Source organism: Artemia franciscana, chromosome 2 (assembly GCF_032884065.1).
Source record: "Artemia franciscana chromosome 2, ASM3288406v1, whole genome shotgun sequence".
Classification (NCBI taxonomy): Eukaryota; Metazoa; Arthropoda; class Branchiopoda; order Anostraca; family Artemiidae; genus Artemia; species Artemia franciscana.
Genome location: NC_088864.1, coordinates 65,095,548 through 65,123,088, shown reverse-complemented (window position 1 = coordinate 65,123,088; position 27,541 = coordinate 65,095,548). Strand labels below are relative to the sequence as shown.

At 35.4% G+C, this 27,541-nt stretch overlaps 1 protein-coding gene across 1 annotated transcript in view; it reads right to left on the bottom strand.

The window, feature by feature from the left end:
* The window catches only part of LOC136043956 (transcription factor SOX-6-like), a 146,727-nt gene that overhangs the window by 70,800 nt on the left and 48,386 nt on the right, over window positions 1-27,541 (bottom strand). The window contains exon 3 of the mRNA XM_065729031.1: window positions 21,868-22,033. Within this exon, the coding sequence (XP_065585103.1) occupies window positions 21,868-22,033 (166 nt within the window). The remainder of the gene's footprint in view (window positions 1-21,867; window positions 22,034-27,541) is intronic.

Genomic DNA, 27,541 nt, shown 5'->3' with positions numbered 1-27,541 from the left:
TTGGATTTTGGATTGCTCCCTCGTGTTAACATTTAAGTTGAAACTTTCTAGGAATGTATAAATTCTTTGTAAAGTAATCTCCCTAGTATTCCCTTGCAATGTCTAAGCCTATTTTCTCCCATTATATTTGAGGTTCACAAATAAACACAAAGCTACAAATTTACTTTTAAAATTTAAAATAGGCCTAGTGCACATTAGTTGATGAAACTTTCTTTTATATTCATCAGCTCATTATGTATAAGCAAGCTTGTGGAAAACTCAGATGACTAGACTTTCAAGAATTCCCTTTTTGTTTTCATTTCATAAACAAATTTGTCTTCTATCGGAGAATTTCACCGTCTTCAGAATTGCCGCTTGAATTGTTTCAGGACCCTTTTACAAAATTCAAAAGGAGTTTCCCATATATAATTAATTAAGTATCTTTCAATTGTGGAAAAGTCCCTCTCAGCACAGTGGCTTTTATTTTCGAAAGCTACCTTTCCATCAACTGCGGTACACAATTGATGCTTTTTTGGCGAGAAAATGAGGTTTGAACTGTTACAAAGAATGAAGCTTAGCTATGTTTTAATAGGTTTCTTTTAAAGTTAACAAACCTAGGGCGGTTTGCTGAGAAGCCTTTTGTTTTTGAATATTGAAAATTTAGTTCTGATAACTGACCTTTTACATTTAAATTATTTTGTATTTGATTCGTAGCATGGATCTACTGAATTTACATGGCTCAATATCTCTAAGAAGATTGGAGCAAAATAAATAATAAAAAAGTACAAAATTGATTTAGGTGAATCATAGGGATAATAAAACATAATAGAAATATTGCGGAAATTTTGAGAATTCCCGATGAAGGAGGAAGCTTGCATATGAAGGCCGCATCCTCGGCACACCTACCTGAGTGTGGTTACAATTTATTCATAATACCTGTCACATGGTGTCATGTTTTTTTTCATAAATCATTTCAACAAATAAATACTTGTTCACATTAACTCAGGATGGGCATTATGTTAACGTGTGGTCCCATTCTAGTCAAGTTTTTTTTGGGCATGCCTGGATCCATCAAGGGTTAGTGGTCAAGGAATTCAGGGAACATATTTAAGTGAAAGCATATTTTTCGTTGAGGTTTTATTTTGTCAAAACATTATTTCGCCAAATGATTTTTGCCAATTCATCTTTTCTTCAAGGCAGTTGCTCCTTAAAAATACATTATTCTAAGAACTATATTCCGTCAATTAATAGTTTATGTCAATGCCGCACTTCAATTCTCTAGTACATATTTATTTGAGTCACAACAATATTCGGACCATTTGAACTGAGTACCGAATGTCAACCATCTGATCCTTTATGTCTTGCAAAGTGTCATAACCAGGATACAAGATTAATAACACCAATACAGCTACTCTTCAGGAATCTGAGGAACGGCCAAATGCAATAGCTACTTCATTTTATTCTCCATTAACTTTTGGCTTTGTTTTTCTTTCCAAGAAAAACTAATATTTTTCCACACAAGCAGTCTCAATAGATACACAACGAGGCAGAACTCATTTTCAGTTGACAAAAAATTACACTTTTCTTTTAATATATTCTTGTATTTAAGGAGTTGAGATTTTTTCTCAAAATATCACGTTCTCCCAAGCCAAGTTTCTGGTTACAGTGATTTCAATTGTGTGCCTTCCATTTTGATCTGACCCATCTTCGAAATTTTTCAGAGTTTATTTTAAGTTAACGAGAAATAATAATTTATTTTTTATGTTTTCTTTTGTTTAAGGATTTATAAAATACAACGTCCAACATTTAAAACTAGATTTTGAGCATGGAGCTACAACAATAAAAATGGAAATATTTCTCTATGTAGGCCGATTGTTATTAAAGGCTTATCCCATTAAAAGTCAGCTAGACTTTACGAAAAAATGTGGCCCAACAGCATTATTTTTTTTTCAGCATTTCTGGGAAATTTTCTTTGGAAATGGTATAATTCCATAATTTTTCATAATTCCAAAATACAAATTCGCCAAATTTAAATTTAGTTACTTTTTCATTCACTCAACTAGCTTAAACACACACCAACTTACTTTTAAACCATTCGCTTTCCTTTCAGTTTTTTTTTCTTTTTGCTTACATTTATGTAAATCTGTTTAGTAAAAAAAAAACTGTTCAATTATTAGCTACAAATCTGCACTGAGGAAAAGGTCGTTGAAATTGTAGCCAGTTATCTTGTTATCAAACAGTTCGTGGTAACGAACTGTAGTAAGGAGCGACCCGGCTCAATAGTAACCGAAACTCTAAAAAATGGAATTTTGATACCAATAGTTACATCAAAAGAATAGCATTTTAATGCTGACTTTAAATATACAAATTTCATCAAGATTAGTTTTACCTATCAAAAGTTACGAGCCAGAGATTAATTTGCCCCATTTCCGAAAACAGGGGGAAAACCCCCCTAAGGGTCATACAATCTTAACGAAAATCACACCGTCAGATTCAGCGTATCAGAGAACATTATTGTAGAAGTTTTAAGCTCCTATCTATAAAAATGTGGAATTTCGCATTTTTGCCAGAATACAGATCACGGATGCGTGTTTGTTTGTTTTTTTGTTGTTTTTTTTTTCCCAGGGGTGATCGTATCAACCCAGTGATCCTAGAATCTTGCGAGAGGGCTCATTCTAACAGAAATGAAAAGTTCTAGTGCACTTTTTAAGTCACAAAAAAAATGGAGGGCACCTAGGCCCCCTTCCACCCCAATTATTTTCCCAAAGTCACTGGCTCAAAATTCTGAGATAGCCATTTTATTCACCGTAGTCAAAAAACTTTATAACTATGTCTTTTGGGGGAGACTTACTCCCCCAGAGTCCCCGTGGGAGGGGCTACAAGTTACAAATTTTGACCAGTGCTTACATTTAGTAATGGGTATTTGGAAGTGTACAGACTTTTCAGGGGGATTTTTAGGTTGGTTGGGGGGGGGTTGAGAATAGGGAGATGTGTTGGGGGAACATTCCTTGGAGGAATTTGTCGTAGGGGAAGAAATTTTTTTTTTGAAGGGAGTGCAGGATTTTCAAGCATTATTTAAAAAAAGAACAATGAAAAAATAAATATGAAAAAGTTTTTCTATTTGAAAGTAAGGAGAAGCATTAAAACTTAAAACGAACAGAAATTATTAAGCATATAATGGGCTCACCTCCTCCTAATACCCCGCTCTTTATGCTAAAGTATTTTTAGTAATTTCAACTATTTATTCTACGGCTTTTGTGATTCAGGGGTCATTCTTAAGAAATTGGGACAAAATTTAAGCTTTAGTGCAAAGAGCGAGGTACTGACGAGGGGGTGAACCCCCCCCCCCATATACGTAATAAAAACATGAGAATACAGAAGTTCGTTACGTAAGCTAATTTGTAAGTTACGCATATCTTTTACTAATACAAACATTCGTAAAAAATTAAAAGTTCTAGTTGCCTTTTTAAGTACCTTTTTAAGAGGAGGGCAAATAGGCCTCCTTCCCCGCTCCTTTTTTCTCAAAATCATTCGATCAAAACTATGAGAAAGCTATTTAGCCAAAAAAAAAAAATGCAAATTTGTTTTAATTATTCATCTGCGAAGAGCCAAAATCAAAACATGCACTGATTCAAAAACATTCGGAAATTAAATAAAAAACAACAAGTTTTTTTAACGGAGAGTAAGGAGCTGCATTAAAACTTAAAACGAACAAAAATTACTTCGTATATGAAAGGGGCTATTCCTCATCAACGCCCCTCTCTTTACGCTAAAGTTTTTTACTATCTTTAAAAAGTAGAGCTAAGAAAAAGAGTCTAACTTTAGCGTAAAGAGCGGGGCGTTGATGAGGAAGCAGCCCCTTTCATGTACGAAGTAATTTCAGTACGTTTTAAGTTTCAATGCCGCTCCTTACTTTCCGTTAAAAAAAATTGCTTTTTTTTTATTTAATAGTACACAGAATGAAGACATTTGTGGCTATATCAATCCAAACATTTGCCACATAAAATTTTTGTGTCCTATTATTTTGATGCATTGATTTTCATTTTTGTTTACTCTTTTTTCGTCTTTGATTTTATTTCAATATTTTGTTGGAAATTTTGTTTATAAATGCTGTTTTTTGCGTAAATCTGCTATAGAATCTAACCTGTTCTAATCTAAATTTTTTTAATCTTTTTGTAATCTTTTTAATCATTTTTGAATTTAATCTTTTTTGTGCAGATTTGTAGCTAAATTGTTAGCTACAAATCTGCGCAGAGAAAAAGGTCATCGAAATTGTAGACAATTATTTTGTTATAGTACACAGAATGAAAACATTTGTGGTTACATCAACCCAAATATTTGTGGATAAAATTTGTGTGTCCTATTATTTTGATGCATTGATTTTTGTTTTTGTTTACTCTTTTTTCGTCTTTGATTTTATTTCAATATTTTGTTGGAAAGTTTGTTTATAAATGCTGTTTTTTGCGTAAATCTGCTATAGAATCTAACCTGCTCTAATCTAAATCTTTTTAAAGTTTTTGTAATCTTTTTAATCATTTTTGAATTTAATCTTTTTTGTGCAGATTTGTAGCTAAATTGTTAGCTACAAATCTGCACAGAGAAAAAGGTCATCGAAATTGTAGCTAGTTTTTTTTGTTAAAGTACAAGGAATGAAAACATTTGTGGCTACTTCAACCCAATATTTGTCGATAAAATATTTGTGTCCTATTACTTTGATGCATTGATTTTCATTTTTTTCTTCTTTTTTCGTTTTTGATTTGATTTTAGTATTTTTGTTTTGATTTTTTTTGTAAAACCTATTTTTTTGCGTAAACTCGTAAAAGAATTTAAGCTTTTTTTTCCCTAAGTTGCAGTATATGACAAGGATGATGAAAAGAAATAAACAAAAAAATGTTTTTCAATTCCCCATGATGCAAACATTATTTTTATTTCAAATCCGATTTAGTTTTACAGTTTTTTGTTTCTTTTTTGCCATAGGCTATTTGTGTGAAAACATAACATCGTTATAAATATATGAGGTAACACAATTGCTTGTTGGTTTGCTTATATGTTTTACACCCGTAGTTCTATTCTGATTGATGCAAATTTGGGTTGCTATCTGTCCCTGTAAGAGACCCAGCAATTGAAATGTTGATTTGACATCCTAAGCGCCATCAATAGCTATTGAGAGCTTTTTGAGATTATTTTTTATTCTATCTAAAAATGTTGTTTACTGTCAGAGGTAAGATCTATTTCGTTTCCAAGCCTCAGAAATGAGGCTTGAATAAATCCTAATATGAATTCTGGAATTTAAAAACCAGAATTCCATTTTTTTTTTTTAAACTACATATCCGATCTGCTAAGACCTAAGCCAGAGTGGCGCTTTAACTTGCGTCCAACGGGAATGTAAAACTACTAGCCCATTGGCGGTGTAATTTTACCCAGCACAACTAAAGAAATTCCTGGCTATGAATTTCTAGTCGACGACTGTGGAGAAAAAAATATGCCATTGAAGTGCTCGCCCGTCGTCTCTGAAACACAGAATGAAAGAGTTTTCCACTATACCCCACCATACCCCACCAAACATATGTTGATATTAGTTTTGTATCGTATTATTTGTCTGCACTATAATTTTTTCGATTCAAAAAAATTTCCGTGGGGAGGGAAGTTTTGGGAGGTGGAATTTCAAGGGTAGATTTTATACTGTGAGAATTTGCCAGAATTGCTATACGAAATTATTTTTAATTATCCGAATTTCTCTTTGGCAAATCAATTTCACATGTGGGAATGTTCTGGAGAAATTGTCCGGGAAATGTTTAAAAGGAATTGTCATTTGGAGTTCCGCGGGGGGGGGGGGGGCTTTCGTGGGAGAAATTTTTTTCGGGGAATTTTCCGCAGGAAAAATTCTCCACGGGGAATTTTTCATGGAACCGACTTTCCAGTGGGTGGGATGGAAATTTCCAGCAGAATGGAGGATTTCTGGCATGATTTGAAACAGAGATTAAAGTATTTTTCTCATGAAAGCATAATAAGGAAAATTTTCAGGTGGAATCTTCAACTAGTACGTTATCTGGAGGAACTTTTCATGGAGGAATATCCACGGGAGAGAGAGTTTACTATGGAAGAGGTGCCAAATTTCAATTCAATTCAATTCAATTTATTCAAATAAAACTAGAATATAACACCAATAATAATAAAGATCCTGGAAGCGAACTTGTTGAGGACCATAACCACAAAAAATTGAAAATGAAGAAGAGAGAAAAAAAGAAAAGAGAAAACATGGGTAACTAAAGCAAATTGAATAAGAATTTAGAGAGTTATAATATCAAAATTTTAGTACATTGTTATACAGCGTGCGAAAACTTGTAGATAGCTCGACACTGGAGGGCATTATATTCCATTGAAGTATAGATTTATAAATGGGGGATCGCTGGGCGGAACTAGAGACACACTTGGGGACAATGAAGGAACGGTTGGATGACTGGAGACAGAGGCCTTCAGAATTATTAATATTAAAATAAGATAATAATTTAGGAGGAAGATTTTTATGGTAAGCGGAGTATGCAAGGTATAGATTTAATTTTTTGATGATTTGTTCAAAAGGGATAATACCAAAATCGGAGTACAAGTCCTGGGTGGGATATAGTCGGGGCAGCCGAAAAACTGCTTTGATGGCACGGTTTTGGGCAGATTTTAATTTATTGGTAACTGAAGGAAAAGTGTTGCCCCAAACAGATCCACAGTATGAGATATATGGGTAAATAAAAGAGTAATAGAGGGTGACAAGGATATCGGGAGGAAGAAAATAATTTGCACGATTAATCATACTTACCTGTCGTAAAATTATGGCTCTGATGTAGGACACGTGTGTTGCAAATGATAGGGAGGACTCTATGTGGACACCAAGAAACTTGGCAACTTTGACCTGTGGGAGGAGATTAGTAGAATATTTTAGGCCAAGTGCTTGCTGAGCTTCATTTTTTTGTAAGGGGTTCGAAATAATACAACCTGACTTTTCTTGATGTTAATGGTCATGCAGTTAACTAGACACCACTCCTGTACTCTATTCAGAAGGGTTTGAGTAGAGGCGACGACGGATGGTAAATTAGGACCGGTGATGAAAAAGTTGCTATCGTCAGCAAAAAGTACTGGGTGCACTGATGGATCCAGGTCCGTAACCAAATCATTAATATAAAGGAGAAAAAGTATTGGACCAAGAACAGAGCCTTTTGGGACGCCCCTTCGGACAGGTAGGGGATGTGAAGTCAACCCGCCCAAACTCACACTCCGTACTCTACCAGAGAGATAAGAGCCAAACCATGAGAAAGGAACTCCACGAATCCCTAAGTTGTTGAGTTTACTTAATAGAACACTGTGATCAACCATACCAAAGGCCTTAGAAAAGTCCAGAAATAAGCCCAATACAGTATTTTTAAGGTCAAGTTGGGAACGTATAAACTGTGTGGCGTCTATTAGTGCATGAGCAGTTGAAAATTTGGAACGGAAGCCATATTGATGAGGAGAAATCAACGAATCTGAAGAATGAATCCCAAATAAAAAGGGAGAAAGACGTCGGAATATAATTCTCTCGAGCACATTAGATATAACTGGGAGAAGTGAGATTGGACGATAATTACTTATCTCAGACGGATCGCCTTTTTTATGAATCGGGATAACAATTGCTGATTTAAATATTTCGGGAAAGACTCCATTGGTCATAGACAAGTTTGCTATGTGCACAATGGGTTCACAAACATAGGAAGATACGGTCCTAAGAAGCTTATTACTTATGCCAAAGAAGTCAGGTGTACTACTATTAGAGAGACATTTGATAACTTGAAGCACCTCTTTACGATCAGTTGGAGAGAAAAACATGGATCCAGGATTCTTGCTAGGTTGTACTGACTGGGAGAAGGAACAGGAGTTAGCATTTGAAATATTAGTGAAATAATTATTAAAAGCATCCGGTACTGAACTTGGGCCAATTAATCTGCCACTGATGTCCTTAAGGTTAAGAGGTACAGATCTTGAATTTCTTTTTTTTTGAAAGAATTTCATTTATTGTTGACCAAATTTTTTGCAAGTTCCCTTTGCAATGAAAGATTTTTGAATAATAATATTTTTTTTTTGCTTCCCGGACAAGTTTGGTATATAAATTTTTGTATTTTTTATAATTAGTCAGGTCAATAACGTTACTGGTTTTGCAAGCTAACTTATATAGGTCATTTTTTCGGTATGAAGAGATTATCAGGCTATTAGACATCCAGGGGCGTATATGGGTAGTTTTTCGGTTTGATTTACGAACTGGAAAGGTTGAACTGATAAGATCACTCAGTCCCTGTGTAAAATCATTTGTGGCTGAATTAACATCCTGACAATCCAAAACCTTGGACCAGTCGAAGGATTTCAAACGATCCGTGAACCTGTTCATATTCACAGTATTATATATTCTATTATACGTAGGGGTTTTAGTTCTAGAGGGCTGAGTAGTTGGTAGGGAGGGTAGCGAGAGATAGATTGGAAAGTGATCTGACAGGTCAGAAAATATTATTTTGGAGGACAGGTGGTTTCCCAGGGAAGTGGATACAAAAATGTTGTCAATTACAGTAGCTGTAGACCTCACAGGATCAACTCTAGTAGGAAAAAGGATTGTGGGAAGAAGACCACTTGAGGTGAATGTTTCAAAAAAGGTATCACAAATATTTATTATCGCTAACATTTAGTAAATTACAATTGAAGTCCCCAAAAACTATTGCCTTCTTTTGTGGTAAATTAATAAAACTAGAAAAATCATCAAACAGGTTACAAAAGAAAGGGGTCGGAAATGAGGGGGGCTTATAAAATAATGAAAAAATAAAAGAATTCTCGTCAACACTTATGTCTACGATTATTGAATAAATGCATCTATTATTTATAGGTTGCGAGAATAAGGATTCACAGTCTAATAGCCTGGTGAATTTCAGAGTTGACCGGATGTAAAGAGAAATGCCGCCAGAGGACTTGGTTAATTTTCTTTCAATATGAATAGCTTGAAAACCAGGGAGGGAAAATTCATTCTTATCATCAATTTCTGAAAGCCACGTTTCCGTTATTCCAATTACGTCGAAAGGGCAGTAACCATTCATTAAAATTAAGTCTTTAAAATTAGCCCACTTATCCCGTATACTTCTGATGTTAAAGCAAATTACATTAAGTTTGGTCTCTTCCATTAGCTTAGGTTTCACATTTTTCACAAAATCAAAAGTGTCGAGATATTCACAGTTAATTTGGTTTAAAGGGCTATCGGGGCTAGCTAAGGGGCTGGTGGGCAAATTATTTTTTTCATCGTAATAGTTAAAAACAACATTATTACACAATGATAAATTCGTGAGAAACGTAAAATCTTGTACGGTGCACATTTAAATATCCATTGAGGTCTGAGTTTCATTATCTCCTTGATTAGAATATTGGAAATCTTCTTCAGCCGACGAAATATCATTGGTGGTAATTTTGGACTGGCATGGAAAGTTTGCCGTTTTTTCTTAGATTTCTTGCCTTTGACTAGGGCAGTGGCATCGACTACCGTCTTGGGGGGCTGTGGCAATTTCAGAGCCTGCATTGATTTGATTTGCAGTTGAGTCTACAGGCTTAACTAGCTTTGATGTGGAATCTATGTCCTTTTTCATGGAGGATAATTGAGCCATAGCTGTTTCTAATATGTCATCACCTAGGAGTTTAGTGATAGCTTTCTTCTTGAGAATATTTTTGGTTTCCTCAGCTTCATTACTAACCTCAATTAAGTGACTGACTGTGAGATAAGTTGCAAGCCTTTGCCATTCTTGGCTATTTTTAGATGAATCTTTTGGAGGGCAGGATGTTGAAGTAAACTTAGGTAAGGGATGGGGGGAATGACTAGAACCTTGAGTATGAACATTATTTGCCTCTTTTGGAAATGATACTGTCTTTGCATCTGCTAGAGCAACTGTTGCTTGGCTTCTACTGGGCCGATGGTGTGTGGGTTGCCAAGGGATTCTTGCAGCTACAACTGAGTAGGGTAGGTTCATTTTATCAGATGTTCTAAGGATTACAACTCGCTTTTGGTGAGCTGGGCAAGATTGTTTTTGGAGGGCTGTGTGTCCCTTACGGTTACAATTTCTGCAGAAAGGGTCTGAAGCAGGGCATTCACTAATTGCATGGCCTGTTTTCCCACGCTTAAGGCAAAACGGATGGGACTGTTTGCAGTGTTTTTTGCTGTGGCCGTGGGCCAGACAAGTGGAGCATTGTAGGGGCTTAGGCTTATAAATCTTGTAAAAACGAGACATACCGTACAAGAATATTTCTCCACTTAGCTCAACTTTGCAGGAAATGAGGATTGAACAGCTAGGGTGAAGAAAACCTTCTTTGTTTAAACTTAGCCATACAGCAGTTGAAGGATTGATGAGAAGACCTGAAGAATCTATTAGTTCAGTTTGTATTTCCTCCACTTTTACACTGGTATCAACACCATACAACACATACTTGTGTAACTTTTCCACATCTTTTTTTGTGGCTAAAATTTTTGAGCCATCAAGAATTATTTCTTTGTATTTTGACAGGACATGGTCTGCCGCCTGAGAAGACGTAAAGTAAATATCAATAGACTCGTCCTGCTTGAAAACAAGTTCAAAATTCACCTTGGTGATCAGAAAGACATCGATCTTTTGAAAAGGGTTGGCCATTGGTTTTCTTGATTGAGACAGTATAATAATTCGGGTGATCGTTAGCACTTGTTTCTGGGACACTTGAAGAGAGGGGTTGCACTATCGTTGGTGAACAAGTTTCATCCTTTTTCCTTTTTTTGCCAAGAGTCTCACCTCTTTCATTAGAGTTAGTTTCGGCTAAGGCCTGAATTCCTGACAAGTGGCTAACAGTTTTGGATCGCGTAGTTGGGGGGGGGGGGGTTCTATGAAGAGTTTTATAGGTAGGTTGGAATGGCGACCGGCTAAGGGTTTCAGTGGGAGTATCCTTCTCGGGTGGTAGCCTTAGGGGCTTTTTTCCCGTCATTTATTCCGACGAGATACTGCAGATTCACAAACTGTTAATCAGTCTTAATCACAGTTTTAATCAGCGATAACACCAATATATTCAATTATACACTAATAATAACTCACTTTGTATGAAGTGACCAATCCCTCACAATTAAAGTCCGTAAGTTAATTGCGCAATCTAACACAATACAGTACAAAAAGTAATCCAATTAGGTTCATAAGCTAGTTCCTTTTAGTTCAGATACTAAACTTATACTGTTCTGAAATACAATTCTGAGTATTATTTGAAAAACGATCAGAAATCACATTAAAACAAGTTTTTTCAACTGAAAGTAAGGAGAAACTTGAATGAAAAGAAATTATTTCGTATATGAGGAGGGTTGCTCCCTTTCCAATACCTCGCTCTTTATGCTAAAATTTGACTTTTTGCTCCAATACTTGAAGAATAACTCATAAAACCCAAGGGCCGCTTAATTAGAACAAGAAGTCTTTTGAAAAGTACTAAAAAACTTAAGCATGAAGAAAGAGGTGTTAAGGGGGGAGAGCCCCCCTCAGACAAGGAATGATTTCTGTTCGTTTTAAGTTTTAGTGTTGCTCCTTGCTTTCAGTTGAAAAAATCCTTTTATATTTAATAAACCATTTAAGGTAATTTTTTTACTGTGCATCTGTCTTTAGTCAAAGCAAATCTGAACTTAACAAGTTAAAAAGTTTCAGGCGCTAATCTTTTTTAGATCTTAAATAATTAACTTCTTGATCTTAAATGATTTCTGGGGTGAAACCACGCGGATTCGCCTTTTTTTTAAGATAAACCTCAGTTTTTTTCCCTTATTAGTTTCTAAGCTCCTAAGATCTAAGCTCCAGTACAGTCCCTAACTCAACTTTTCAAATCCGAGAAGTACATCAGTAAAGTGACACTACCATGGGTCGCAAATTGTTGTTTTACTTCTTTTTTTTCTTTTTTTTTTGGTTTATTTGATTTGTAACGCTAGACGACAGACATGCTTGAGCTGCCTTAGATTCCTCAATTCTTTGACCTAAGCTCCTACGAAACAACTTTTTGCACCCGGTCTAAAATGTGTCTCTTGTAATCCACTTCTAAAAATATAAACTGAAAAAAACCGACAACACACGAATCTCATCATTCTAATACTTCCTTTTACCTCCCTAGTACTTAGAATTGTTAGATATTTTTTTTTGTATATACACGAAATTTTGCATAAGAAATTGCACAAAATTTCGCATTACTGTGCTAAAGTATACCTTAAGCTTCACTACAGCACGGTCAACTGCGTTTTCAGATCCGAGGGCGGTAGCATCGGGGATCTGAAATTACTACGGACCGCCACACAATTTTATTGCTTTTGTGTTTTTATTTTATTTTATTTATTTATATTTTATTTATTCTTGGTAACACTCAATAGCTTCGTAAGAAACAAATTTAGGACTCTTTTCCTATTGGTCTCCCAAACACTTTGATTATTGCGGAAACCCTTTTCAATTCCTTGTCCAAAATATGTATTTGTGGCCCACTTCTGAAAATGTAAACTCCATAAAACCACTAGCACTTGTACCTCATCATTCTAATCTTCTCATTGTCCAGTTTGCTATTTAAAATTTTCTAATATTTTACTTTGTGTAAACACTGAATTTTGCACAAAGAATTCCAACAATAAAAAAGCTTATTTTACATTCCATAAATCAGATAAAAGAACAATTTACAACCAAGCATTGTCACTTTCTGCCACTTGGGTCTTGAAGGAAATGCACCAAAATACTTGAGGAATTTCAAAAAAGATTCGACCTTTGTCTTAATTATATAGCTTGCATTTTATTCACCATTCTTCTCACCTGTTTATAATAGATTGTTTGCTGTTTCTTCGTTAAAGAGGAGGTGACAGTAGAGGCTAAGCTAATGAAATCTTTTAAGGGGATACATAAAAAATTCGCTCATCAGAATATTTTTGCTCAAAAGCTGAATAACTTCGTTATTTTTAATTTCCCAATATTTTAAGGTATATAACCTTGATTCAAATAGACTCTTTTTCTCAAGCCAAATGGCTGAAGAGTGTGGTCAAAACGCTAAACAGGCCACACCAAATTTCTCCCGTCAAAGCGCAGGAAAGAGAAATCAGATTTGAGCAAAACAATTTGCAGGCTAGCGTGTACGGATTTTTTAACCAAATCGGATTTACATCGATAAGGATTTTGTTTTATTACATATAATTGAATTACTGCTAAAATCGATTTCTCAGTACAATCCATTTTTTTTTATCCTTGCTGCATGCGCTTTAAGGGGCGAGTTGAAATATTTCAATGAATAACCCTTGGTTCCAATTGATGCGATTCTTTTTCAACGCAAACGGCTCACGGACAGCGGAAACAGGAAAAACGCAGAAATGTTTACACGGAAACGGTTTACTGCAGCCATTGAATCGCAGAAACTTTTTAGAGTTCTTTGAACAGCATATACATAGGAATGGGCTAAATCAGGTTCTAGAGGGCAAGACAAATATTCAAATGACTAACCTGTATTAACTTAGGATAGTTATGCCTAATAAAAACAATTCTTTTCTTCTATGTTCAATTCCCTGGAGATATCCCCCGAAACCTCTAGGATTAAATTCTTGGATTAAAACAAGATGATCCTCCTTTTCTTTGACAAATATAAATGGAAAGCTTCTACTAAACCTGACTAGTTTCTCATTTACAAACAATAGTGGCTCAAAATGCTTTCAGTTAAGAATAATGGATGTGATTCTCAACGGCTTAGTAAAAATATTTCAACGCAACTGTTGGACCGTCGTATAAACTTGGTTTCATAAAACAGAAGTAAATTTATGGATCCCGCAAAACCGGCCGTTTTTGCGTGAAATCGCATCAGTGGGAATCCAGGGTAACCCTAGGTCCACACTGCTGTGTCAATCCCAACACGATTTTTCTGGCGGAACAGACGTACGACAGAGTCGGATGGAGGTTCACAAAGAAACGCAGACTTCTGCGTCGCTGCGACAAACTCTAGAAGAATTCAAATCAGCCAAAATTGGCTTTTCAATCAGCTCCATGACTTTGGTTATGATTTATTTATTTTTTTAATCAGAACAACGCATGCGATTTGTCATATTAGTTGAAATTATTCAACGCATCCGACATTGCAGCAAAACGGATGGTTTTGTGTCGTTTGTCGCACGATTGTTGTCATTTGTCGCACTTCGCAGGATATTGCACGAAATCACAGCAGTGGGAACCAGGGGTAAGTCGACCCATAATTTTGCAGAAATAGACGTTAGATGATGGATGGATCTTGACGAATCAGGCATGAATGTCTGTTTTTTGCGTGGGCAGCTGTGTGAACCCTGCCCATATATCCATATATACCGTTAAGACTAGCGAAAAAACAAACTCTTTTGGTAATCAGTAAAAAGGGGCAGTTTATCGGTTTTGCTATCTTAGGCCTTTTATTAACCCAAGCCTTTCTTTTAGATAATTAAATTTAAAAATAACTAGTCTTTTAAAACTAAAAGTAAGGAGCGACATTAAAACTTAAAACGAACAGAAATTGCTCCGTATATGACTCTTTCTCTCAATTCTACTTTATTAAACTCTTTCTCTCAATTCTACTTTATTAAACAGTAAAGAACTTTAGCGTAAAGAGCGGGGCGTTGAGAAGGGAACAGCCCCTTTCATAGACAGAAAAATTTCTGTTCGTTTTAAGTTTCAATGTCCCTCCTTACTTTCAGTTAAAAAAAAAAAACTTGTTTTTTATTTATTTAATTTCTGAACGTTTTTGAATTAATGTATGTTTGATTTTGGCTCTCCGCACATAAATTATTAAAATGGAATTTGCATATTAATTCTTTTCTTGGCTAAATGGCTTTCTCTTAGTTTTGATCAGACGATTTTGAGAAATAAGGGGTGGGGAAGGAGGCCTAGTTGCCCTCCAATTTTTCGGTTACTTAAAAAGGCAGCATTTAATTTTTAACGAATGTTTTTATTAGTAAAAAATATACATAACTTAAGAATCAACTTACGTAACAAACTCGCTCTTTACCTCGCTCTTTACACTAAAGCTTAAGTTTTGTCCCAATTCTTTAACAATGACCCCCTGAATCAGAAAGGCCGTAGAATAAATAGTTGAAATTACCGAAATACTTTAGCATAAAGAGCGAGGTATATAGGAGAAGAAGCCCTTTATACATCTCTGTTCGCTTTAAGTTTTAATGCTACTCCTTACTTTCAATTGAAAAAACTTTTTCATGTTTAATTTTTCATTGTTTTTTTATAGTAACGCTAGAAAATCCTGCGCCCTTTTCATTGAATTTCTCTTCCCCCATGACATATTCCTCCAAGGAAAGATCCTCCCACATAGCCCCCTCCCCTCAACCCCCCCTCCCCCATACCAAAAAATCCCCCTGAAAACGTTTATACACTTCCAAATAACCATTACTGTACGTAAACACTGGTCAAAATTTGTAACTTGCAGCCCCTCCCCCTAGGGACTGTGGGGGAGTAAGTCATCCCAAAAAGACATAGTTATTATGGTTTTAGACTATGCTGAATAAAAGGTACTATCTCAAAAATTTGATTCGTTGCATTTGGGGAAAAAATGAGCGTGGGAAGGGGCCTAGGTGCCCTCCATTTTTTTGGTCACTTAAAAAGGGCACTAGAACTTTTCATTTCCGTTAAAATGAGCCCTTTTGCGACATTCTAGGACCACTTGGTCCATACGATGACCCCTGGAAAATAAAACGAATAACAAATAAATAAACACGCACCCGTGATCTGTTTTCTGGTAAAATAATACGAAATTCCACATTTTTCTTGATAGGAGCTTGAAATTTTTGCAACAGGGGTCTCTGATACGCTGAACATGATGGTGTGATTTTCGTTAAGATTCTATGACTTTTAGGGGGTGTTTCCTCCTATTTCCCAAAATAAGGCACATTTTCTCAGGCTCATAACTTTTGATGAAAAAAGACTAAATTTGATGAAACTTATATATTTAAAATCAGCATAAAAATCTGATTCTTTTGATGTATCTCTTAGTATCAACATTCCGTTTTTTAGAGTTTCGTTTACTATTGAGCCGTGTCACTCCTTACTACAGTTTGATACCACGAACTGTTTGACTTAATAATAGCAGCGTGGCAGACAGTCAAACCAGTTAAACAAAGGCATCATTTTTTGTGTTATACGCTTGTCCACGTTTGACAGTGTAGCAAATGAAATTGATTTTCAACTCATCTGTTTTAGACCAGACAAAAGTGACATTACAAAAATTAGTCAAGTTTTTGTTTCCAGGCATTTGAAGATTTTTTTTTTAGGGAGGGTTGGTTAAAATGAATAACAGTATCCTATGATATTTTGTAATATTCGTTTTTTGAATGTAGAGGCTGAAATTAATTCTGTTGTTGGGGATAGAAAATCACGGTGATGTAATAGCAGAATATATGTAATTAAAATATACAATAACAGGTTGATTTTTAAACTAAGACAGTTTTAGAAGTCTTCACAGTTTCAATTGATTAGAAGTTTATTTTCTGATATTAAACATTTTATTTAATTTTGGCTACTAGCGAAAAGGAAATTTGCTTAAAGAATCATTTTACGTATAGCAGAGTATACTCTGCTCATAATATGCGTCATGTGTAGGAGGAAGTAGTTGAAATCGAAGTTGCGTCAGAGGAAAATTTAAGCTTATTTTCAGAAAACTTTGAAGCGATCAAGCATCAGCACAAGACATTTTTTTTGAAAGGGATTTTTTTTTTTTTACAAATATATCTTTCATGCAAATTACTATGCGGGAAAGATGCGGGAAAGACATTCAAACCACAATGACTCACTATGACCTATTTTATAAAATATAAATTTTATAGGAAAGCTGGAAAACCGACAAATTTGTTTCGCTGCTGAACATTGGTGCTATTCAGGATCAAATATCTACGTGAGAAATGTGCTGCAAGGATTCAAGACACATTAAAAAGATTTGCGGTGACTCACAATGTTCTAATCTGAACATTGGTGCTATTAAGGATCAAATATCTACGTAAGAAATGTACTGCAAGGATTCAAGACACATTAAAAAGATTTGCGGTGACTCACAATGTTCTAATCTGAACATTGGTGCTATTAAGGATCAAATATCTACGTAAGAAATGTACTGCAAGGATTCAAGACACATTAAAAGATTTGTGGTGACTCACAATGTTCTATTCTGAACATTGGTGTTTTTAAGGATCAAATATCTACGTGAGAAATGTGCTGCAAGGATTCAAGACACATTAAAAAGATTTGCGGTGACTCACAATGTTCTAATCTGAACATTGGTGCTATTAAGGATCAAATATCTACGTAAGAAATGTACTGCAAGGATTCACGACACATTAAAAAGATTTGTGGTGACTCACAATGTTCTAATCTGAACATTGGTGCTATTAAGGATCAAATATCTACGTAAGAAATGTACTGCAAGGATTCAAGATACATTAAAAAGATTTGTGGTGACTCACAATGTTCTATTCTGAACATTGGTGTTTTTAAGGATCAAATATCTACGTGAGAAATGTGCTGCAAGGATTCAAGACACATTAAAAAGATTTGCGGTAACTCACAATGTTCTAATCTGAACATTGGTGCTATTAAGGATCAAATATCTACGTAAGAAATGTACTGCAAGGATTCAAGACACATTAAAAAGATTTGTGGTGACTCACAATGTTCTATTCTGAACATTGGTGTTTTTAAGGATCAAATATCTACGTGAGAAATGTGCTGCAAGGATTCAAGACAATTAAAAAGATTTGCAGTGACTCACAATGTTCTAATCTGAACATTGGTGCTATTAAGGATCAAATATCTACGTAAGAAATGTACTGCAAGGATTCAAGACACATTAAAAAGATTTGTGGTGACTCACAATGTTCTATTCTGAACATTGGTGTTTTTAAGGATCAAATATCTACGTGAGAAATGTGCTGCAAGGATTCAAGACAATTAAAAAGATTTGCAGTGACTCACAATGTTCTAATCTGAACATTGGTGCTATTAAGGATCAAATATCTACGTAAGAAATGTACTGCAAGGATTCAAGACAATTAAAAAGATTTGTGGTGACTCACAATGTTCTATTCTGAACATTGGTGTTTTTAAGGATCAAATATCTACGTAAGAAACGTGCTGTAAGGATTCAAGACACATTAAAAAGATTTGCGGTGACTCACAATGTTCTATTCTGAACATTTGTGCTATTAAGGATCAAATATTTACGTAAGAAATGTGCTGCAAGGATTCAAGATACATTAAAAAGATTTGTGGTGACTCACAATGTTCTATTCTGAACATTGGTGCTATTAAGGATCAAATTTCTATGTAAAAAATGTGCTGCAAGGATTCAAGACACATTAAAAAGATTTGCGGTGACTCACAATCTTCTATTCTACAAAATATAAATTTTATAGGAAAGCTGAAAAACTGACAAATTTGTTTCGCTGCTGAACATTGGTTATATCAAGGATCAAATATCTACGTAAGAAATGTGCTGCAAGGATTCAAGATACATGAAAAAGATTTGTGGTGACCCACAATGTTCTATTCTGAACATTGGTGCTATTAAGGATCGAATATCTACGGAAGAAATGTGCTGCAAGTATTCAAGATACATTAAAATTTTGTTTCCAAAAACTATATTTCATACCTAATTTTCTGATGGTGAAGAGAACAGATAGCACACAAAAATAATTAATGAGAAACTTCTAAAGGTACTTCTATGATATACTCCCTACCTAATATTCTTTTAATATGTTTCTCGGACGCTCCATCCTAATGAAAAATACCTAAGTATGATAAATATAATACTTAAGAAACAAATTTAGGCTATATATTTACACATTAGGGAAGGAGGGGGTAAAGTAGAGCGGATCTGCATGCCTAATGTCATAGGTTTAATTATTCTACATATTGTGCAGCAAGAATTGTTTTCTAACTTCACATTGTCCTAATAATTTACCCTCCCTCCCCCTTAATGTGCAAATATATAACCCAAATTACATATTTTACATCTACTCTATCGCTTCTCATGGTACTTGTGTCTTATAGTCACCACACTCTCAAAATTTATATCGCGAACATGAGGCAATAACGGGTTTCATGGTTTTTATACCAGAAAATTAGCTTCGGCTCGGTAGGAAACTACATTTTAGCTATATTTTAATTAAATATTTAGTTGGTATTTTGGTTAGATTAGGCTTTTTTTGTTAGTATTTGGTTGGTTAGGGTAGGTTAGGCCGTGGAAAATACCCCCTCCCCAGTAAATGACACCCGGAAGATATCCCCCCACCCGTAGAAATTAATACTTTCCAAATTTGAGAATTGTATTTGGGTTTTATTTTTTTCATTTCCGTAGAGGGGAGGAATTTTGGTACTTGTATATTATGCACCACTCACTCATTTTGTGGGGGGCATTTTCCGCTGGTGGGGATATTTATCGCATGGGGGAGGTAATCTTCGGGGGAAACACCTAGAACCGTTTAGGTTACGTATTGACTATAATGCTGCCTGAGCGGCCCCCTTTCCATAATTCTTTGTTGAAGTTTCCATAATTTTGTTACTAAAATATTGTATTTTCATCATATTTTTGTATATTTCATTATGACTAGCCTAACTTCGCCTCTTGAGTGGGGTGGCTATAAGACATAAGTACTTTGTCTTATATCTTATATAATGCTTATTTTTCCCACCAAGTTTCATCCTGATCTCTCCGCTCAAAGCGTTTTCCAAGATTTCTGTTCCCCCCCTCCACCCCCCAGTGTCCACGAATCCGATCCGAATAGGAGATGGAGTGTCTGAGAAATGACATGTTTCCAATATTAAGTTTCATTAAGATCCAATCACCCATTCGTGAGATAAACATAGCTCTTTTTTCACCGTTTTCCCTCCCTCTAGCCCCCCCCCAGATGATTGAATCTGGAAAATGACTGTTATGGAGTTAACTTCTGTAGGTCCCTGGCACACCAACTAATTTTCATCCTCCTAGCACCTCCAGAAGCACCGAACTCGCTAAAGCACTGGAAATCTCCCCAACTCCCCCAAAGGGAGCGGATCGTGTCTTGTTACGTCAATCACGTATCTAAAACGTGTGCTAATTCTTCCCACCAAGTTTCATCCCATTCCCTCCACTCTAAGGTTTTTCCAAGATTTCCGGTTTCCCCTTCCCACTCCCCCAATGTCACCGTATGTGTCGGGATTTAAAATAAAAGCTCTAAGAAACGAGGTTCTTCTAAATACCAAATTTCACTAAGACCCGATCACTCGTTTGTAAGTTAAAAATACCTAATTTTTTCCAATTTTTCCCAATTAACCGCCCTTCCACTCCCCCCTAGATGGTCGAATCGACGAAGCGACTATTTGTAATATAATCTGGTCCGGTCCCTGCTACACCTGCCAACTTTCAGCGATCGCTATATCGATCAAGCATCTAGTTTCGGAACTTCTCCATGTAAAAATTGAGGTGGTCTGGAATTCGATACCGAGACCTCTCACATCCTAAGCGAGAATCATACCGCTAGAGCAGCAAACCATAGTTAAGAACAACAATCACTTGTTTTATCTACAAATAAAATTCTTCTGAACTATCTCGTTCGCTTGTTCTCCCCCCCCCCCAGATGGTCGAATCGGAGAAGAGACTATTTCTAATTTAATCTCGTCTGGTTTCTGATACGCCTGCCAACTTTCATCGTCCTAACTTCTCTGGAAGTGCCCGAACTAGCAAAACCGGGACCAACATACAGACCGACGGACAAAATTGCGATTACTAAATGTCACTTGGTAAATAAAACTGATCCTGCAATGCGTTAATGAATGAACAACTTGAGCGGTAGGGGTTTTTCATACCCTTCTATATATTTTAAGAACCGAATAAGATAAGAGAAAATGGATTCAATCAGTCGATAATATCCAAGATAGGTTTGCCAAATTTGACTAAGACATTTTACTTGTGGTAACTCGCAAGGAGCTATTGTGCAATATGTCAATGCTACAGGAGAGCTGAAAAAACTGTAAGTCGGGTTTGTTTTTTCTCTTCTTCTTTTTTCATTATATTAGGAGCCAATTGCTTGTATAAGCAAGGTACTTTGATTACCCATGGTACGTTACAATTTTGCCATAAGAACTCCATTTCCTAATTTGTTCTTTGACGGAGAAGAGAGGATATACCATATTAAAAAATGAAAAAAAAATCCAAAGTTCAATTGTTGATATTTTTTATTATTCATTGTTCAAAGACCTTCAGCCAGATTTTAATAGTTCAAAGAATATTTAATATTTAAAAGAGAAAAAGTAAAAAATTCCCTTTATTCTATCAAGATCTGAAAGCTAATTACAGCTAATAAAGAACTCTTGACAATAAGTTAATAGATGTACCGCTAAAGGGGTTTGTTCCCTGACAAACGCAAAATATCCCATTAATTCTACAATTGTTTAATAGGGCAGAATCCAGATTCTTCGACAAAGAAGCGGTCTTAATAAGCATATTGCAAACTCACTTCTTTGAGCTTTAACAAAGGATAGAGAGGGAGAAATTTGTCCTAATTATCCCTACTCCAGTTCCACTTATTCACCTAAATAGTGGTGCAAATTTGTGCTAAATTTTACATAAAGTTTCCATATTGTGCCAAAAATTTCGCAAAATTTCTGAACAAGAGCCGTAAATATCATTACAAAAATACCAGGAAAATTGCTCAGTTTCAAAATAATGCAACTCAGTTGGAGTGCAGAGTTGCAGAGCGCACCGTAGTTAGGAGGGGCATGGTGCGGTGTGGCACAACATGTTGCAGGATGGCAGAAAATTAGCATTAGGAGTGCATAAACTGGGATACCCCTCAATTTATATAATAAAATAACAGATGTATACCTTAGAATCGTTGTGAAGCTGATTTGCAAGTTGAGCTCGTAGCGTTTGGAGATGTTGAATAAGTTGATCTAGTTTTTGTTCCTTCTCTGGAAGAGATTCTTCTTTGTCACTTAAAGAAGACATAGAAGAGTTGGGTAGGTTTAGTAGGCTTGCAGAACAAAGCTCTCTGAAAAGAGAAATAAAACTAAAAACAGAATTTTTTTAAAAATTGAGAAGGTAAAAAGTAAATAATTTCTTAGACCACATTGTCTTTCTATTTACAAATAACAGCTTTGAAAATATAAAGAAATGGGCATAATATTTCAGATAAAAATACTGAATAAACATAAAATAACTTTATTCATTTAAAGACTGATGTGGGTACAGTGGATTATACATTATTATTATTATTATTATTATTATTATTATTATTATTATTATTATTATTATTATTATTATTATTATTATTATTATTATCATTATTATTATTATTGTTATTATTATTATTATTATTTTTTTTTTCTTTCTTTCCTTTAGACCAGGGCACTTCGTATCGAAGGAGTTGTCGTAAAAACTTTGAAACGGGCTCATTTGTTTGGAAATTGAAAGGGCTTGTGCCCTTTTTAACAGTCGAAAGTGATTGGAGGGCAACTAAAGAAGTTTTAGTGCACTTTTTGAGATCCATAGTGATGAGAGGGTGGATCAATGATGGATAAAAGGGTTTTTTCCCAAAATTCATCTGATAAAAATTTTAAGCTGGCTATTTATTGTTGTCAAAACTTCGAGAAAGGTTCATTCGCGAAGAAATTTAAAGGGCTCTTTTTAATAGTCGAAAGTGATTGGAGGGCAACTAATCCCAATCATACACCCATCATTACCGCAAACTCATCCAATCAAAATTTTGAGATAGCCATTTTGTTAAACGTAGTTGAAAGCTCCAGAAATTATGTCTTTGAGGATGAACCCCCCTATCCCCCGAGTTTCCTCAGGGCAAAGGTTGTAAGTTATGCCCTGGGGTCATATAAGGTATTTATAGAAAGGGTGATCGTATAAACTTCAGAGGGAGCTCATTGAATTAGTAATCAGAAGTCCTACTGCCCTTTCTAAGATTCAGAGTGATAAGAAAGTGGATACTCCCCCCATGAAACCTCGTATTTTCTTGAAATGCATCTGATAGAAATTTTGAGATGGCTACTTGTTGTCGCAGATACTTCATTCAGTTGGAAATTGAAAGTGATTGCAGGGCAACTAATGTCCCTCTTACACCCACCATTTCCCCAAACCCATCAAGTCCAAACATTGAGATAGCCATTTTGTTCAACGTAGTTGAAAGGTCTGGAAATTATGTCTTTGAGGATGCCACCCCCCTAGATCCCTCAGGGCTAGGTTTGAAAGTGATGCCCTGGGGGTATGTATGGTTTATATAGAAAGGAGGATCGTATAAATTTCGGAAGAGGCTCATTGGATTACTAATTAGAAGTTTTAATGCGCTTTTTGAGATTCAGAGTAATGGGAGGGTGGATCCCCCCCCTGCACCTCGTATTTTCCCAAAATATATCTGATAGAAATTTTGAGATAGCTATATGTTGTCGTCAAAACTTCAAAAAAAGTCATCTTTAAAGACATTTGATCATCGGATCGGTAATCAAAAATTCTAGTGCCCTTTTTAAAATTTAGAGCGACTGCAGGCTGGATACCCCCCACACCTCACATTGTCCCGAAATGCATCAGGTAGAAATTTTGAAATGGACATTTGTGGACACTTCCCCCACCTCGTTGTTTCTCGAAATGCATCTGATTTTAATTTTGAGATGGCTTCGAAAACTCCTAATTTGATTCGAAATTGAAAGGGCCAGTGCCCTTTTTAATAGTCGAAAGTGATGGAGGGCACTTAGCCCTCCTCCCACGCCCACCATTTCCCCAAAATATCCAATCAAGATTTTGAGTTAGTCGTTTTGTTCGATCTAATTAAAAGGTTCGAGAAATTGTGTCTTTGAGGATGGCAGCCCACCGCAGCCCTCAGGGCAAGATTTGTGCGTTGTGCCCTTAGGCATATAAGGTATATGTAGAAAAGTTGATCGTATAAACTACGGAGGGGGCTCGTTGGACTGTTAATCAGAAGTTCTAATGACTATTTTAAGACTTGGAGTGACCGAAGGGTGGATAACCCCCACAACACCTACCAAAATGCATCTTATAAAATTTTGAGATGGCCATTTGTTGTCGTAGAAACTTTGAAAAAGTGTTATTCGCTTGGAAATTGAAAGGGCTAGTGCCCTTTTTAATAGTCAAAAATGATTAATTTCCCCAAATCAATTCAATCTAAATTTGAGATAGCCATTTTGTTCAACGTAGTTCGAAGGTTCAGAAATTATGTCTATGAGGACGATACTCCCCAGAGCCCTCAGGGCGGGGTTTGTAAGTTATGCCCTGGGGAATGGGGTCATTGGATAACCAATCAGAAGTTTTAGTGTGCTTTTTGAGGTTCAAAGTGATAGAAGGGTGGATCCCTCTACATACCTCGTATTTTTCCAAAATGCTTCAGATAGAACTTTTAAGATGGCTATTTACTCTCATCGAAACTTTGAAAAACTCGTCCTCAAAGACACTGGATCATTGGATTAATAATCAAAAGTTCTAGTGCGCTTTTTAAGATTAGAGTGATTGGAGGGTGGATACTCACCTCCTCCCCCCAATGCACCTCGGATTTTACCGAAACGCATCTGATGGACATTTTGTTGTCTATTTGTTGTTGTAGAAACTTCGAAAACAGTTCATTAGATTGGAACGTGAAAGGGCCAGTGGCCTTCTTAAGAGTCGAAAGTGATTGGAAGGCAACTAACCACCCTCCCTCACCCCCTATTTCCTCAAAAAAATCCAATCAAAATTTCGAAATGGCCATTTTGTTCAACGTAATTGCGTCAACGTAAATTATGTCTTTGAGGATGACAACCCACCCCCCTACAGCTCTCAGGGCATGGTAAGTTATGCCGTGGGGGCATATAAGGCATATATATAGATAGAATGATCGTACAAACTTTGGAGGGGGCTCGTTGGATTGGTAGTTAAAAGTTCTAGTGTCACTTTCAAGATTCAGAGTGGTTGGAGGGTGTATACTCTCAACCCCAAACATCGTATGTTCCCGTTATGTATCTGATAGAAATACTGAAATGACCTTTTTTGTAATAGTTACTTTGAAAAAGGTTCATTCGATTGGAAATGGAAAGGGCTAGTACCCTTATTATAGTCAAAGTGACTGAATGGCATAAGAAAACCGTGCAGGAAATCCAGTATACACCACGAGCAGCATTTTTGTTAGAATTATTACACGGAATGATTGAAATTATAACTCCAGGTAATGTTCGTATCCATCTGGCCGTTCTCAGAACCACAGTAAAAAATTCTTCCTCGCAAACGAGAAAAGAGTAGTAAGCCATTTTTAGATTTTTAGTGTATTTATGGTAGTTTTACGCTTGGATGATTATTTAGTTGCTCTTTCTTGGCTTAATGGAGCTCTTTAGTTTTCTTTGAAAATCTTGTCTCGTGGGAAAAGTTTTTTAAATTAATAATAATTAAGGTGTAAAATTTTTGGCTTTACGCCTAAAAACCTTTATCAAGGGAAAAAATCTAGCAAAATGAAATAGTCTATTTCTTTAACAAATCACAAACCAATAAGGAACTGTGTCTATTCTTTTCTATACTTTGGTACACCACCATAAAGATGGCATAGTTTTTCCTGATTTTGTTTGATTTGTTGCTACTTGCATTGGCGATCATTTGTCATATTGAACATTATTAAACTGTGAGTTTTTTATGTCTTTGGTCTGCCTCTTTTTCCTTGCTTTATATGTTCTTTTTTAACTTGATTTAGCCTTTTCCGTTGGTAATAGCTTCTAGATGCGAAATTATTCCATATTCCGTTATTATCATTGAAGGTTTTTTTTTGTTTCCCACCGTCTTACTTGGAACATTATAATGGAACATTATAATTTTCTATATTTTCATTTATTTTATGAGCAAAGGTAAGAGGGAGGAGGGAAGTAAAGGTAACGACCTCAGCAGGCGTCTTGGAACCATCCACAACTATACCCAGGTACTAAAGAGCGTATCCACCAAAAACGTAACCAGGCACGTAAAAGGTTTGCTTTCTAACGAGGGTCAAATTCATTAAAACAACAGCAACTAGACAATTATAGGAAATTTTTGGGAAGAATCATAAAAAGCATATAAGTTTGAATGTAGTCCCCATATAATTTCTGAATGTAGTTCTAATTAGTATTTCTAATTGGTATTAATTAGTATCTAATTAGTATCTAATTGGTATCTAATTAGTACCTAAGTACCTTAGTACCTTAGTACCTTAGTACCCTAGTACCTTAGTACCTAATTGGTATCTAATTAGTATTTCTAATTAGTATTTCTAATTAGTATTTCTAATTGGTATTCAATTGTTTCTCAGAGAGGAAAAGTGCTAAAATTGAGTTATTTCTTTCAGTCTAATGAATTAGTAGTCTAAATATAAATAACAACGCTTTTGGCACTTCCGTATTAGCCAGTGCACACTCGAGAAGTAAATTTAGGTTAAACCTAATGAAATATTTCGAAGTATGATGAAAATATAACGTTTTAGTTTAGATAATAACATAATTTGGGCTATATATTTGCACATTGAAGGGGAAAGAGGGTAAAGTAACCTAACCTTACCCCCACACCACCCCTCTAGTGTGCAAATATATAGCCAAAATTATATATTTCCAATGTATTATGTCCCCTATTAATTGTCTTTGTGGCCAAGAAACAGGTTTTTCTTATATCTTATATCTAGCAAGCTTCTTTAGTGTGTACCGGCTAATCGGAAAATACTATTATTTTTTTCCTGTAAATCACTCCTGTAAAGTATGGTTGACAATAGGAGAATCAATTGTGCTGTGCCATTTTATTGTACCTACAAAAAGCAACGACAAAAAAAAACTGCAATATTTTCCTTAAAAACAATTAGAAACTAAAAATGAAACAGATAGATGCCGACACTTTTAAATTAAAAATTTGTAATCTCAAATTCAATTAATAGGTCATGGGATGGTTTTACTTGAAATGAAGGTTTATTATTTTCTTCTTTTTTCTTTTATAATTCTAGAAAACAAAATCTCATACACAAGGCTGTGTTCAGGATTTTTGTTTGGGTGGTTAAGTTTTATTTGGGGGGATGGGGGTATTTTATTATAAGCGTTATTTTAGAAAATGCCAAAATTTCGTTTATATGCATTTTAGACATATTTTTATGAGCTGGAATAAAATTTTGAGGGGCGTCAAAACCCATAACCCCTTTCCCCCTGGACTCGAATTTGGAAACACGAATAACGAGAGCTGTTACTTTCTTCTTCTTCTTTAAAGTCAATCTTTTTTTTTGTTTAATGTCTTACCTGTATTTTCTTCTTTTAAGAGACATTTTGATTCAAAATCAGAGTACGAACTACCTTTAGAATCATTTAAAAATAAACCTTAATTAGAGATTGTCCCAAATGAATTTTTTTACGACCCGAAAAATCACCGATAAATGGATTTTTAGAGCCAGTATTTAAAAACTCGAATTTAAAAACTTTCTCATCATTTCTGACACAGTAGTTGACTCAATTTTATTTATTTTTATTTATTTTATTTTTATAAAACTTATTTTTTAAAACAAAATATTTTT